At 48.1% G+C, this 14,027-nt stretch overlaps 2 protein-coding genes across 2 annotated transcripts; one reads left to right on the plus strand and one right to left on the minus strand.

The window, feature by feature from the left end:
- Positions 1-2,066: 2,066 nt before the first annotated feature.
- On the plus strand, positions 2,067-10,084 carry Foxo4 (forkhead box O4). The gene is made up of 3 exons (XM_070040281.1): positions 2,067-2,912; positions 7,240-8,293; positions 8,593-10,084. The coding sequence occupies exons 1-3, from the start codon at positions 2,460-2,462 to the stop codon at positions 8,598-8,600; spliced, it is 1,515 nt and encodes a 504-aa protein (XP_069896382.1). The 5' UTR covers positions 2,067-2,459; the 3' UTR covers positions 8,601-10,084.
- A 483-nt stretch (positions 10,085-10,567) lies between these two features.
- CUNHXorf65 (chromosome unknown CXorf65 homolog) lies at positions 10,568-13,769 on the minus strand. The gene is made up of 7 exons (XM_070039127.1): positions 13,575-13,769; positions 13,389-13,475; positions 13,044-13,178; positions 11,902-11,970; positions 11,283-11,443; positions 11,015-11,130; positions 10,568-10,684 (listed from the first exon to the last, which is right to left on the minus strand). Exons 1-6 carry the CDS (start codon positions 13,612-13,614, stop codon positions 11,032-11,034), a joined length of 591 nt encoding a protein of 196 aa, XP_069895228.1. The 5' UTR covers positions 13,615-13,769; the 3' UTR covers positions 10,568-10,684; positions 11,015-11,031.
- Between the last annotated feature and the right edge of the window lie 258 nt (positions 13,770-14,027).

Here is a 14,027-nt window from a genome sequence, read left to right on the forward strand (position 1 = left end):
GCCTGGGCTGGCTTCAAACTGCAATCTTCAGTTATCACCTCCGGAGTGTGAGTCACTATCACCTGGCTTGTGGGGGGTTTGGGGCCATACTGGGCTTTGAAATCAAGACCAGGCATAGGCAATGTCCCTTAGCCTTTTTTTTTTAATCAAGTCTGGCCCCATACCAGTTGAACCACAGCTTCACTTCCAGCTGTGTGTGTGTGTGTGTGTGTGTGTGTGTGTGTGTGTGTGTGTGTGTTAAACTGGAGATAAGAGTATCTCAGATTTGCCTGCCCAGATGGGCTTTAATCCATGATCCTCATATCTCGCTTCCTGAGTAGCTAGGATTACAGGCATTAGCCAGTAGCAAGCACCCTGAATTTCATCACATAGGCAATGGACAAAATCAGAACAGGGAAATTAAATGATCACATGTGACAGTTCCCAGTTCTCCTGTTGCTTGATCTCTGAATATGTTTAGATTATTCATCCATAAAAATGCCAGTAGAGGCCCTGGGTTTGATTCCTCAGCACCACATAAACAGAAAAAGCCAGAAGTGGCACTGTGGATCAAGCACCGGTAGCTTTGAGCTGAAGAGCTGAGAGACAGTGTCCAGGCCCAGAGTTCAAGCCAACAAATAAAAAAGGTAGTTACCACAACTACCTTCAGATTTGAGGTAAGAAATAAATGAGTTAATACAGGCAAAATAATTAGCACATTGACTGACATACAATAGGAGCTCCATAAATTTAGCTGTAATTAGTAGGTGTGTTTCTTAGAAAGGTAGCTTTGTTGGCAGCATGGAATATAAACTGTAGTGGGGAAAAGATTGATGACAGAAGGTAGAATTAAGATATATTGTGGATTGGAGGTGTGGCTCAACTGGTAGATGACCAGAAATAAGTCCCGAAAAGACTAGCCAGGCAGAATGCAAGCCCCAGTACCGACACAGAAAATAAATAAATAAATAGCTATTTAAATCCATTTATAAGCAATGTCTTCAACTGGATTTTGGAAGTATAGCAAGTTAGGAGAAAGAGTGGTGAAGGTTAAGGGCATCTCTCGAGACCAGGAAAAGCAACAACTAAATTCATAGATTAAAAGTAGCAAAAGGAAAGGAGTGTGGGTGCAGAAACTGATAAAAAGTTCAGTTGGGGACCTGTTGAATGAGAAGTGAAGCCGTTTGAGGATAGGAACAGGGAGAATATCAGTATTTAAGGAGAGGTCAGTACATTTGGTGAGGGAAACTAAGTGAGAGACTAAGAGATCGGCTCACGTGGAGAGCGAAGAGGGGTCAGAGGGGTCGAGTGTGGGGGTGGGGGGACTACCTCCATCAACAAAGCTTGGTTTATATTGCACCAGCGCCCACATCCAACGCACCAGCGCCCACATCCAACGCACCAGCACCCACATCCACCTCCCAAACGTGCAGTTTCTATTTTCCAGTTAATTCCTTGCTTCTTGCCTCTAGGCTTCTGCTTTTTGTAAGGACAACATGTTTTCTTTTCTTTTTGCTTTCTTAACCAAAGGGAGGGAAAGGTCTGGAATCCGTCAACACAATGTCCTAGGCGATCCAGAATCATAAGGGAGTGGGTGGAAAGAGAGGTGGGTAAAAAATGATTTTTAACAAAAGAAAAAATAGTCCGCGACGACCTCTAATAATTAAAGTTCCACCTCCCCATATCCTGCCACGCCGTCTCCAGCCGCTGGTCTTGGACTCCTGGTCGTGAGGTAGGACGGGAGATGTAGTCTTCAAGACGGACCAGAGTGGCACGACTGAAGAACTCGGTTTCCCAACTGGCTCTCTAGGCGCGTGCGCAGATGGCTGCCCCAGCGAGTGGTAAACAGAGACGTCAGGCGGGGGCTGCTGCTTGGAGCAAAACAAAAGGGAAACCCGGGGGGCGGGGGGTGGGGGGGGTCGGATAGGGGCTTCGGTGCGGGAATCAGGGAGGCTGGGAGCGCGAGAACCTTGACCCTGTTACGCGGGACGGGAAGGGAAGAGGAGGGGGGAGGGAGAGTCAGGGGAGGGGCGAGTGACGCGGGGGAGCGGGGCGTGGGGGAGGGCAGTGATCCGGGTGGAGGAAATTTGGGAGGAGTGTCCGGGGGGCAGCAACTTAAAGGGGGTGGGAACTGCGGCTGAAAAGACGTTCGGTGATGGGAGCGCAATGTATGAGGGGATACCGTGCCTCAGGTTTAAAAGAGCAGGAAGCTGAGTGAGAGGTTGCAGAAAGTGTCTTCGCTAGGTGGAGGTTACAGGTGGTGTGTCGAGGAAGAGCTTAGAGGCTGCAAGCTGCAGTCGGGAAAGGGATCAGAGAACTGTTGGGGGCTAGCGTCTTGGCACTAGAGAGAAGTTCTTGACTTTGAGGACTAGAGGGGAATGTGCCTTCTGACCCTCGGTGCTTCCCCCGTGAGGGGAGGCATGGTGAGGGACTGTGGCAGACTCCTCTGAACGCCCAACTGCTGAGGTTCAGCTCCACGTATGGATCCAGGCAATACGAAATCAGCCACAGAGGCTGCCGCGATCATAGACCTCGATCCCGACTTCGAACCCCAGAGCCGTCCCCGCTCCTGCACCTGGCCCCTTCCTAGACCAGAGCTCGCTAACGAGCCGCCTGAACCGTCCGAGGTGGAGCCAGGTCTGGGAGAAACGGTACACACGGAGGGGCACTCCGAACCGATCCTGTTGCCCTCCCAGCTCCCAGAGCCGGCAGGGGGCCCCCAGCCGGGGATCCTGGGGGCTGTAACAGGTCCTCGGAAGGGAGGCTCCCGCCGGAATGCCTGGGGAAATCAGTCATATGCAGAACTCATCAGCCAAGCCATTGAAAGCGCCCCGGAGAAGCGGCTGACACTCGCCCAGATCTATGAGTGGATGGTCCGCACTGTGCCCTACTTCAAGGACAAGGGTGACAGCAACAGCTCAGCAGGATGGAAGGTAATAATGACCCCCTTACTTTCATCCCAACACCATCTACATCTGGGCCCTTTCTCCCTCTCCATACTTCTACTCCAGGACTCCCTTTATTGCCCTCACTCCTTTGAGAAGCCTTAGAGATCCACCTTCAATCTTCAGTTAGGCAAACATTTACTTAGTACATAGTATATGCCACACTCACTCCGAGCTTGATGCTGGAGGATCGCAGATGAATAAGATACTGTCCCAGTCCCGGAGAAAATTGAATTCTGCTGCTCGCTGCTCAGCACTCCCAGCACTTTGGCTTGGGCTTCCCCAAACACTTATTCCCACAGAGAAGTCTTTATCTTACGCACAGCAGGAGCTGTGGATTCCTTGCTTGAACCTAGCTGCTTCTCCTCCCCCACCTCCCACCCCAACACCTTTTCTCCCATTCCTGTGTGATTACTTGGATTCTCTGCTTGCCTTCGAATAACTCAGCGTAGAGGTACGGTTCTTGTATAATTCTTCTACCCAAGATGAAGGGTAGAAGCAAAAGATTTTTTTAAAGTGATGTTCATAGGGAAAGTAGTTGATTTTTTGCATCATGGAGAAAAAGAGCTGTGGGTGGCTGTCTCCGTTTACCCTCTTAATTACCAAGAGACTCTCCCTTGTAGGGCAATCCAAGCCTTGAGGAAGAGTCTTGATTTACTTTCGAGGAATATTACTCGTGAAAAAGGAGGTAGGGCTTTCATTTTAGAACACAGGTTGGGAGTTTCCTTGGCCTTCTGCAAATAAAAGTGGGAAAAGATCTTACAAGATCCTCTGAAAGGGGCTGAGAAGGTGGCTCAGTGGTAGAGCGCTTGCCTTGCATGCATGAGGCCCTGGGTTCAATTCCTCAGCACCACATAAGCAAAAAGAAAAAAAAAGCTGGAAGTGGTGTTGTGGCTCAAGTGGTAGAGTGCTAGCCTTGAGCTGAAGAGCTGAGGGACAGCGCCCAGGCCCAGAGTTCAGGCCCCGTGACCGAACCAAAAAAAAAAAAGATCCTCTGAAAAACTCAGTCAAGAGAAATCAATAACTAAAGACAAAATTAGGGAGCTTCAACTCATAAGAATGCCTTGTACTTTGGTAGGTGGTGTGGTTAGCATACAACAAAATGCTGAGGGCAGAATGAGCAGAGGGTCTTCCTTTTAAGTATCAGCATTTGAGGGATCAAATTTGCAGTATGTGTAGGGGCTGGACAGAACATAAGACAGGACAGCTGAGACCCTTGGCACTATTTCTGGGTAGACTGCCACGCCACAGTCTCAGCTCATAAAGAGAGCTCCACTCCTCGGACTCAGCCTACCCAGCTGTTTTTCTTTTTTCCTAGGTTGATTTTCCAGGGCAGAAGAAATAACTAGGAGTTGTTAGTTATGTTGTGGGAGTATGGCCCCTCTTTATGATTTACAGTTACATGGGGCTTTGTAATTTATGAAATCATCTAAATTGCCTTAATTTTATTAATCTCCACAGCAATTCTAAGATTCCACAATTTAGATATGAAGAAAGTAAGGCACAGACAGTAAGATTAGGAAACCTGCCTCCAATTAGAATGAAGGCTTGAACTGGTCTCACTAGAAATTTTACTTATCTAAAGAGAGCACATCCAATGAAATGATTGCAGAAATAAATGAAGCTGGGCCTAGGACTTGTGAAGCCGCCCCCCACACACATACACACACCTCTCCCAGAGGTTTCATGCCTGAGTTGGCTTCCCTGGTGCTATGCCAAAATCACTCCCACCCCACCAGGGGGCGGCACTCACTTAGAACCAGAAAGCTTAGGTTAGGTGTGTTAGGGAACAATTAGCAGCTAACCGCATTCCCCCCCCCCCCCAACACCTAAGAATTGCAGGTTCTTAGGGAACCAACCTCTCCGGCTTGGATTGCTCTAAAGCCTCAAGAAGAGAGGTTGTGAATGGGAGTAGAGCTCAGTGGTAAAGCACTTGGATGGCATGCTTTTGTGTAGCATGCTCAGTCCTAGGTTTGACATACAAGTACCACAAAGAAAAAAGCCAGTAGACCCAAAGATTGAGAATAAGGAAGGGGAAACTCATGGTGTCAGAAGTCACCTCAACTGTCGTCAGTTACTAAGAACTCAGGCTGGATGGACAAGTGTGATTTCTTGATGGAGCTACAAGCATTGATGCAACCTTATCAGGGTGATAAAGAGTTATATAGCCTGGGCACAAGTAGCTTCTCAAGCTATGCTCCCTAGGCAAAGGGTCTGCTTATCTGAAAGCACTATGCAGAGACACGAGTTGTTTCTGACTGTCCAGAGCTTCAATCTATTACTGGCTCCAAGCACTTTTTGCCTCTCCCTTAGTTTCTTAACTAAAGAACAATCTATGTAGAGGATCAAATGTCCCTAAAGGTAGAGAGAGATTATGCACAAATTCCTGAGAAATGGGAGGAAAGTACAGGGAAATAAGTAGGGAAGGGGCTGGGCACCAGTGGCTCACGTCTGTAATCCTAACTACTCAGGAGGCTGAGATCTGAGGATCACGGTTCAAAGCCACCCGGGCAAGGAAAGTCCGTGACACTCTTATCTCTAATAAAGCACTAGAAAACCAGAAGTGGCTCAAGAGGTAGAGTGCTCGCCTTGAGCTGAAGAGCTGAGGGACAGCACCCAAGCCCAGAGTTCAAGCCCCACGACCGACCAAAAAAAAAAAAGAAGAAGAAATAGGGAAGGAAAGGAAGATGGGTAAAATTGGTGTAACTACCCTACAGCTTGCAGTGGAAATAATCCACACTACAGGTTGAAGTGCTTGCTGATCTGTCTTTTTCTCTGGGTCCCTGGAAGAAAAGGTATTCCTAGTGTGGCTAGTGAAGGAGGAATGGTGCAATACCCACAGCACTCTAGAGCTGACAGAGCCTCAAAATGGAGCCACAGCATAGTCACCCTAGGCCACCCACCAATCGGGCAACATATATTGATCATGCACTGTAAGCTTGATGTGCTGTGGGCTTACTCCAAGGGGGCACTGTTGGGGACTATAGAACTGTCCTTTCCCTTCATGCTTACACTTAATGAGACTAACTATATGAACTATAAACCATACCACATAGCTTGGGTAAAATTAATGTAGAATCAATCGAAAATACTGTGCAAGAAATTTGTCAAGACAGGGGCTGGGAATTTGGCTCAGTGGTAGAGCACTTGCCTTGCATGCCTGAGGCCCTGGGTTCAATTCCTCAGCACCACATAAGCAAAAAGAAAAAAGCCAGAAGTGGCGCTGTGGCTCAAGTGGTAGAGCACTAGCCTTGAGCTGAAGAGCTGAGGGACAGCGCTTAGGCCCAGAGTTCAGGCCCCACCACCGGACCCAAAAAAAAAAAAAAAAAAAAAGAAATTTGTCAAGACAAGCAATTACAATACAAAAGAGGTCAGATTTAAGCTTGGACTGTAGTGGAATCTAGAGAGAGAACATCTTCTTCAGGCAAGAAAGGGAGAGATAAATTGTATCTCATGAAATGTGTGGAGGATTTGTATCCTGTTGGCAGAAATAAAACTGGGATTCAGCAGAGGTGGGGAATGGGGGTGGGGAGGAACCTTCTGCAGAGCTAGTTGGGCTGCCTGAATGCCCAGTGGGGAGTGGAGTACAAGCTGTACAAGGCTCCAGCCCCTCAGCCTATTCAGAGAAGAGGTTCAGGACAGGGGTCAATTCTGGGCTGATACGAGCACAGTCCTATAATCTCCACCCAAGCCTGCACTCAAGGAAAGGAGTAGAGCTATGCAACCATTTTCATTCCCATATCAACAGTAGTTCATGCTGAGTTAGGAGTACTGTTTCTCCATGCCCATATACCCCAGGATTTGGGAACTGAGTATGGTCTCTTCCCTCCCCCTTTTTTTTCCCTTTCTCTCCCCCCACCCCTGAGGGGTGTGTGTGTGTGTGTGTGTGTGTGTGTGTGTGTGTGTGTGTGTGTGTGTGTGTGTGTGTGTGTGTGTGTGTGTGTGTGTGTGTGTGTGTGTGTGTGTGTGTGTGTGTGTATGTACACATACTGGAGCTGGAACACAGGGCCTGGGTACCATCCCTTAGCTATTTCACTCAAGATGGATACTTTAACTACTTGGGCCCTGCCAGAGCTCCATGTTCAGCTTTTTGGCAGTAAGAGTCTTACAGACTTTCTTGGGCTGACTTTGAACCTTGATCCTCAAATTCCAGCCTCCTGAGTAGTTATACTTACAGAGGTGAACCACCATTGACTTTCCTTTGAGTTTCCAAGAATACCCCTGCTGTATCCTGGCCTCTCCTTAGACTTTGGCTAGTCACCTTCTCTTACATACCTGCCTCATGCCCCTTTCCTGCTGTTTCTGCCCTCTCTAGAACTCTATCCGCCACAACCTGTCCTTGCACAGCAAGTTCATCAAGGTTCACAATGAGGCCACCGGCAAGAGCTCCTGGTGGATGCTGAACCCTGAGGGAGGCAAGAGTGGCAAGGCACCTCGCCGCCGGGCTGCTTCCATGGATAGCAGTAGCAAGCTACTCCGGGGCCGCAGCAAAGCCCCCAAGAAGAAACCATCTGTGCTACCAGTTCCACCTGAAGGTGCCACTCCAAGGAGCCCCATGGGCCATTTTGCCAAGTGGTCAGGTAGTCCTTGCTCTCGAAATCGTGAAGAAGCTGACATGTGGACCACCTTCCGTCCACGAAGCAGTTCCAATGCTAGCACCGTCAGCACCCGGCTGTCTCCCATGAGGCCAGAGTCTGAAGTGCTAGCAGAAGAAGAAGTGCCAGCTTCAGTCAGCAGCTATGCAGGAGGCCTCCCTCCCACACTAAATGAAGATCTTGAGCTTCTGGATGGGCTCAATCTCACATCCCCCCATTCCTTGCTGTCTCGGGGCAGTCTCTCTGGCTTCCCTTTGCAGCATCCTGGGGTTAGTGGCCCCTTACACACCTATGGCGCCTCTCTCTTTGGCCCGGCAGAGGGGTCCCTGTCAGCAGAAGGGTGCTTCTCAGGCTCTCAGTCTCTAGAGGCCCTGCTCACCTCTGATACACCACCACCCCCTGCTGATGTCCTCATGACCCAGGTTGATCCCATTCTATCCCAGGCTCCCACACTTCTGTTGCTGGGGGGTATGCCTTCCTCCAGCAAGATGGCCTCAGGAGTTGGCCTATGTCCCAAACCCCTAGAGGCTCCAGGCCCCAGCAGTCTCGTTCCCAGCCTTTCTATGATGGCACCACCTCCAGTCATGGCAGGTGCTCCCATCCCCAAGGCCCTGGGAACTCCTTTACTCACACCTACTGAAGCTGCAAGCCAAGACCGAATGCCTCAAGATCTCGATCTCGATATGTATATGGAGAACCTGGAGTGTGACATGGATAACATCATCAGTGACCTCATGGATGGGGGTGAAGGACTAGATTTCAACTTTGAGCCAGGTACAGCAGCCCACCCCACCCCCCACCATCACTATAGCATTCCCAAAGCCACATCCGCTCCTAATTCCATGATCTGAGCCTAGGAGAGAGAACAAGGGGGTGGTCAGAACTCCTGAGGAATTGAAGGGAGGATGTCACATTAAAGCAGTCCAGTTTCGAATGAGGCCTTAGATAGCACAGAATTGGGAGGGGAGGGAGGAAAGGAAACTGTTTTTCTTGATGTGACTCTGGATGGTGGTGGGACATGAGCCTGTCCCATGTGAATCTCCTCTTACCTTGTTCTCTATTTTTTCCCACAGATCCTTGAGTCACAGCCGGAAGCTTTGCCCTCTGCTTCATAGGTGGAGCCAGGCGTGTCCATATGCAGTTTTTTTTCCCTTGAGCCCTCCCCAGGAATTTGGGACCCTGCATTAGAGCTAGGGTGGGGTCTGGTCACACACACACATACACACACACAGGTGTTGAAAAAATTATAAAGATAAACTGCACCATATGGGAAGTGTGGAGGGAGGGATATGGGAGGGAGAAATGGAAGAGGGTTTATTCTCACTGTGCCAATTAGGGGGTAATTATGGCCCTTTCTCAGGAGCCATTCTCTGCTTCCCCCATTTGTACCCCCTAGGCTTTTGTAGCAGGAACCAGCAATGCTGTTGGAAATGTGAAGTCACCAGTGGCCTTACCCCTGCCTTTAGGAGCAGGATTATTTTTTTTTCTCTTTCTTTCTCTTTCTCTCTCTCTTTCCTTTCTTTCTGTAGAGAGTCATAATCTGAGCTGAGCCAGGCTAGGTAGAGCCTGGGATTTTTATGCAGTGGCCCCTTAGGCCAGTGGGGGGGTGGGTTGGGGGGAATGTGGGACCTTAGAAGGGCCAAGGTCTGAGCACTGGAATAGCTCACCTGGCCAAATTACTTTTGGAAGGCTGCAGATAATGGAAAGGCTTTTATAAACTTTTAAAGAAATATAAACACAAATATCAAGATTTTTTTTAAGTGGCAAGTTGTTAGTGATGGAGAGATTTTCTTTTTCTGAAGGCTTTGTCATAATTAAATGATGTGATACAAACACTACAGACAATATTAAGGGAGATGGGACATGAGGGAAGAGGTGGGAAGCAATAGTGAACTTGGGGAAGAGCTCCTATTTGGACCAGGTCTAGAAAAAGGTCTTTGCATAAATGAGTTGGAGTTTCCCTAAGACAATACCCTGCATTCTGTGAATTTGTGCCTAGAAAAGTGTGGTATTGAGGTGCAGCCACATTCTTGTATAACCCAATGCAGGTTAGTGCTACTAGGGAAGAGTGCATTGAAGGCCTAGAATTAGCTCTGGGCCTGAGGGGGAAGGGAAGAAGAGGAGGAAAGGATTTAGAGTATTAAAGTTAGGTACAGAGACCTCCCTGTTCAGGCCCCTGACAGCTGTCTCTGCCCTTCTTCCCCTTCCCTGACTACAGAGGTTATGTGGAAGCCTGTGTGGTGGCAGGCAGTTGGGGGGAGGAGGAGAACTGGAAAGGGGGAGGTGGGGAGCTTTGGCTGAGGGTCTGGGAAATGAGCAGGGATGGGGGGAATGTGGATCAGGTTTACTAGCACCTGCCAGGGAGGCCATCTGGGGCTCTTCCACCCCAGTCCCCGAGGCAGCCCCTCCCCCAGTGCCCTTTGCATTGTCCCCTCCCCCACCCCTGCTGTGGGTTCCCATCATTTCCTGTGTCAGCGCCTGGCCTACCCAGATTGTATCATGTGCTAGATTGGAGTGGGGAAGTGTGTCAAATCAATAAATGAATAAATTCAATAAATGTCTATAACCAGCTCTGGTTTCTGCTGCCTTGCTGCCCCTCTCAGCTTAGGGGGAGGATGGGGAGGAAAGGCGAAGGGCAGTTGGTTGAAGGGCGGCTGGGGAGGGACTGCCCTGAGGCAGCGAGGTAGCAGGGCGGGGAATTTCAGCTTGGGAGGTAGTGGAGTGTGGTGGGGGAGGGACACCTAACCCCAGCAGGAGTTAGGCGGCTGCTAGATAGGCCTCTCTAGGGGAGGTAGTCTGGTTTGAGAAGACCCCACCCCCTACTCTGGCCCTCAAAGGCTCATTGTACTAGACTTCACAGCCTTTGCCTCACCCCCACCCATGTTCTGGCTTCAGCCTGGTCCCTTCGTTCTCCTGTTCACCCAGAGCCTCCCTGGTGCCTGGGGCCTACTTGAGCCTTTGTGTGGATTTTGGGAGAAGGAGTCTTAATGGAAAAAAGGAACTTCATGTTAAATTCCAAGAATTTCATACCCGAAGTTGCTGCTCTTACTTGGTCACTTTATTAACTTAGCGAAGTCTCTCCAACCTATCAAAGTCTGTTCTGGTCTTAAGGATTGATCTGGGTGGGAGAGGAGACCCATTTTCATCAGCCCGCACTATCTTGGACTAGAAAGGGAAAGCAAGTCAATTTACAAAGAGGTCCTGCTTGGACAGTTTTGTTGTCCGTTGTGGGGCTTGAACTCGGGGATTGGGCGCTGTCCCTCAGCTCTTCAGCTCAAGGCTAGCGCTCTACCACTTGAGCCACAGCGCCACTTCCGGTTTTCTAGTGGTTTATTGGAGATAAGAGTCTCACGGACTTTCCTGCCCAGGCTGGCTTTGAACCGTGATCCTCAGATCTTAGCCTCCCGAATAGCTAGGATTACAGGCGTGAGCCACCAGCGCCCGGCTTGGACAGTTTTTAAAATGTAATTTCATATCTGAATTTGCTGCACTTACTTGGTCACTTCATTAATTCAACGATGTCGATCCTTCCTGCCAAAGTCTGATCTGTTCTTAAGGATTGGTCTACGTGGGAGAGGAGTCCCATCTTCATCAGTCCGCACTATCTTGGACTAGAAAGGGAAAGTAAGTGAATTAACAAAGAGATCCTGCTTGGATAATCTCTAAAATGTCAAAGGAAGAAGCAAAAGGGTTAGAGGTACATCTTGGGTATACAAGTGGGATTCTGTAAGAAAATTTAGCCTGGGGAACCCGGTAGAGGTACCTTTTGCTGGCTGAGAGAAAAGTGCTGGGATGTGCTGCCTTTGAGGAGTCTTCCTGAGACGTTTGTGGAAGATTCAGCGGCAGCTAGTTTCTTGGCTTCCAAGGCTCTAAGCATCTTTAATCGGCTCTTCTCCAGTATGTCACATTGTGTTCGAAGAGCCTCTGAGAACAGGAAGAGGCCCCCAGTGCTCTGAGGAAGAGACATCTTCCCCATCTTGACCCTCCCATATTTCAAACAATCAATTGGAGTAACTTGGCATTAGGTAGAAATTATGGCTATACAGAGAAGATGGCAGAAAAATCGGGACACATGGTTTAAACTACCCATCCTCCCCACAGTGGACCTAGACCCTCCTAACTGTCTAAGGCTCCCATGATCCCACCTATCCTATATTTTGTTTCATTCTTTCCTTTCTTAATTTCTTAATTTCTCTTGATTTATTCCTGCCTTTTTTCCATTCTGTTTTTCTTTCAGATACTCTTGTTTTAGGTAGTCCAGACTGACATCAGATTCACAATCCTCCTGCCTTCTTAGCCTCCCAAGTACTGGCCTGTGTTGTCTATCATGTAGCTATGTACAATACTCTCCATGTTCTTCCTTACCCCATCACACTCCTTACCAAGCAGCTCAAGTTCCGGATGCTTCAGGAGAGGCACAACAACTTTGTAGGAATTCTCAATTCTGGTTCCTGTGAACATAACAGTATGATATCCCCAGTCCTCCCTTTGTTACCCAGACTCCACCCTACTGAAGCCCAAGATTTCAGAGCTTTTAAAACTAAACACTACCTGGAGCTAGTGTACCTTATTTCCTCCCCTTCACTTTGAACCCAAAGGTGAATAATGGACTCCAGGGGGGACATAGGATTCATGAACTTAATCCATTTTCATTGATGCAGTGCCCTTTTTCCTCTTTCTTTTCTTTCTTCTTTGTTTCTTGCTTTTTTTTTTTTTTGTTCCAGTACTGGGGATGCAACTCAGGGCCTCAAACATGTTAGACAAGTACTCTTATCACTTAAGTTATGCCAGTCCACAGGCAGTGTACTTTCAAAATTAGACTGACTAGATACGGACAATTGGGATATCTGGTTTAGTATGCTCTAGTTTACTTATACATCTGAGGGGGGATCGTTTTTCTTATTTGATTTGTTAATTTGTTTGTTTCATTATATAGCATAGACTATCCTCAAATTCAGGATCCTCCTGCCTCAGTCTTCTAAGTGCTAGTGAAGAGTATCTCTCTTTTTTTTTTTTTTTTTTTTTGCCCATCCTGGGGCTTGAACTCGGGGTCTGGGCACTGTCTCTGAGCTTCTTTGGCTCAAAGCTAGTGTTCTACAACTTGAGCTACAGTTCCACTTCCAACTTTTTTAGTGTTTAATTGGAGATCTAAGTCTCATGGACTTTCCTGCCCCGGGTGGCTTCAAACCATGATCCTCAGATCTCAGCCTCCTGAGTAGCTAGGATTACAGGCATAAGCCACAAGAGCCCACAAAGAATGTCTCATTTTTTAAAAAATTGTGGGCACCAGTGGCTTATGCCAGAATGGAGATGTGGCTCAAGTGGTAGAGTGCCAGCCATTAGTGAAAAAGCCAATTGAGAGTTCAAAGCCCTGAGTTCAGGTCCTATCACAGAGAGAGGCAGAGATAGAGACAGAGACAGACAGAGACAGACAGACAGACAGACAGACAGACAGACAGAACAATGTTTCTGACCCATCTTGGAGACCTGGTTCTGTCTCTGGGAAACATTCCCAATTTTGTACCTGGAGCCCCACGCTCCACCTTACAAACGTAGTAGGTGTTTCGAACTGTAAGGAATTTGCTGGCATATTCTGTAGGGGTCTTCGACAGGAAAAGCAGCTTCAAAGTTCCTGATTCATCACACAAATCGATGGTGTCTAGAGGGAGGCCACAGGATAATTGGGGCAGTTAAGGACAGAGAGTGAGAGCAAAAAGGGCCAGTGATCATAGGGTGGGTTGAAGAAAGCTTCCGAGATATGAGGAAGGAACTCCCTTCTTATCAGAAGGAGGGTTTGGAGACAAGAGGTGATGACCCTGGTTGGTTTTTTCCCCCCTTGGTTACTAATCCTCTCCCCCAAATTCCTCACCTGTTTTCCGTAACCCCATTTTAGTGCGAATATAATGGAGCAACAGGAGGATAGAACAATTGGTGTTGACCAAAAATTCCTGATTATCTGAGAAGAGAAGGGATGAGGTATTATATCATCTGAGTCATCTCTGCCTCAGCCCTCCCCATGCCCATACTCATATACCAGTTATATTCTGCTCCTCACCTCCATGTTTGATGACTATAAACATATTTTTCAAGATCATCTCCGTCTTCAGAGAGCCCCCTGATGAGTCATGTGGAAGGAATGTCTTCTACAGGCCCTGAACAACCAAAGGGGCCCATCCGGTTGGGGACTGGAGGGTCAGATGGATCTCATAGGTTGAAGAAACCCAGACTGGGCAGCCAGAAGAAAACTTATTGGCAGTTGTGGATAACCACCATCCCTAGGGGTGGGGCCTGAGGCTGCATATGAAGCATTATGAAGTCAGAAGTGGTGTATGTGGTAGAAAGTTGGAGTAATGATAAGGACAGAGGCAGTAGGCTGAAGTTTAAAAATTTGCTGGGAATAGGGGCAAAATGGCAAATCTAACTCTAAACTGACTCCTGGAATGAATGCAGAAACTAACGGGAGAAAAATAAATTTCTAGAGCATTACTCTTCTAGTCAGTTAATTTGT

This window comes from Dipodomys merriami, unplaced genomic scaffold, assembly GCF_024711535.1.
Source record: "Dipodomys merriami isolate MVZ:Mamm:240054 unplaced genomic scaffold, mDipMer1.0.p SCAF_3, whole genome shotgun sequence".
Lineage (NCBI taxonomy): Eukaryota > Metazoa > Chordata > Mammalia > Rodentia > Heteromyidae > Dipodomys > Dipodomys merriami.

Bases quoted from the DNA above. Each gene is read 5' to 3' on its own strand.
- Foxo4 (XM_070040281.1), top strand. From the start codon at position 2,460: ATGGATCCAGGCAATACGAAATCAGCCACAGAGGCTGCCGCGATCATA. The intron at 2,913-7,239 runs GTAATAATGACC...TGCCCTCTCTAG, and splicing joins ACAGCTCAGCAGGATGGAAG to AACTCTATCCGCCACAACCT.
- CUNHXorf65 (XM_070039127.1), bottom strand. From the start codon at position 13,614: ATGATCTTGAAAAATATGTTTATAGTCATCAAACATGGAG. The intron at 11,444-11,901 runs GTAAGGAGTGTG...TCCTGTTCTCAG, and splicing joins TCCGGAACTTGAGCTGCTTG to AGGCTCTTCGAACACAATGT. The intron at 11,131-11,282 runs GTACCTCTACCG...TTCCCTTTCTAG, and splicing joins TTTCTCTCAGCCAGCAAAAG to TCCAAGATAGTGCGGACTGA.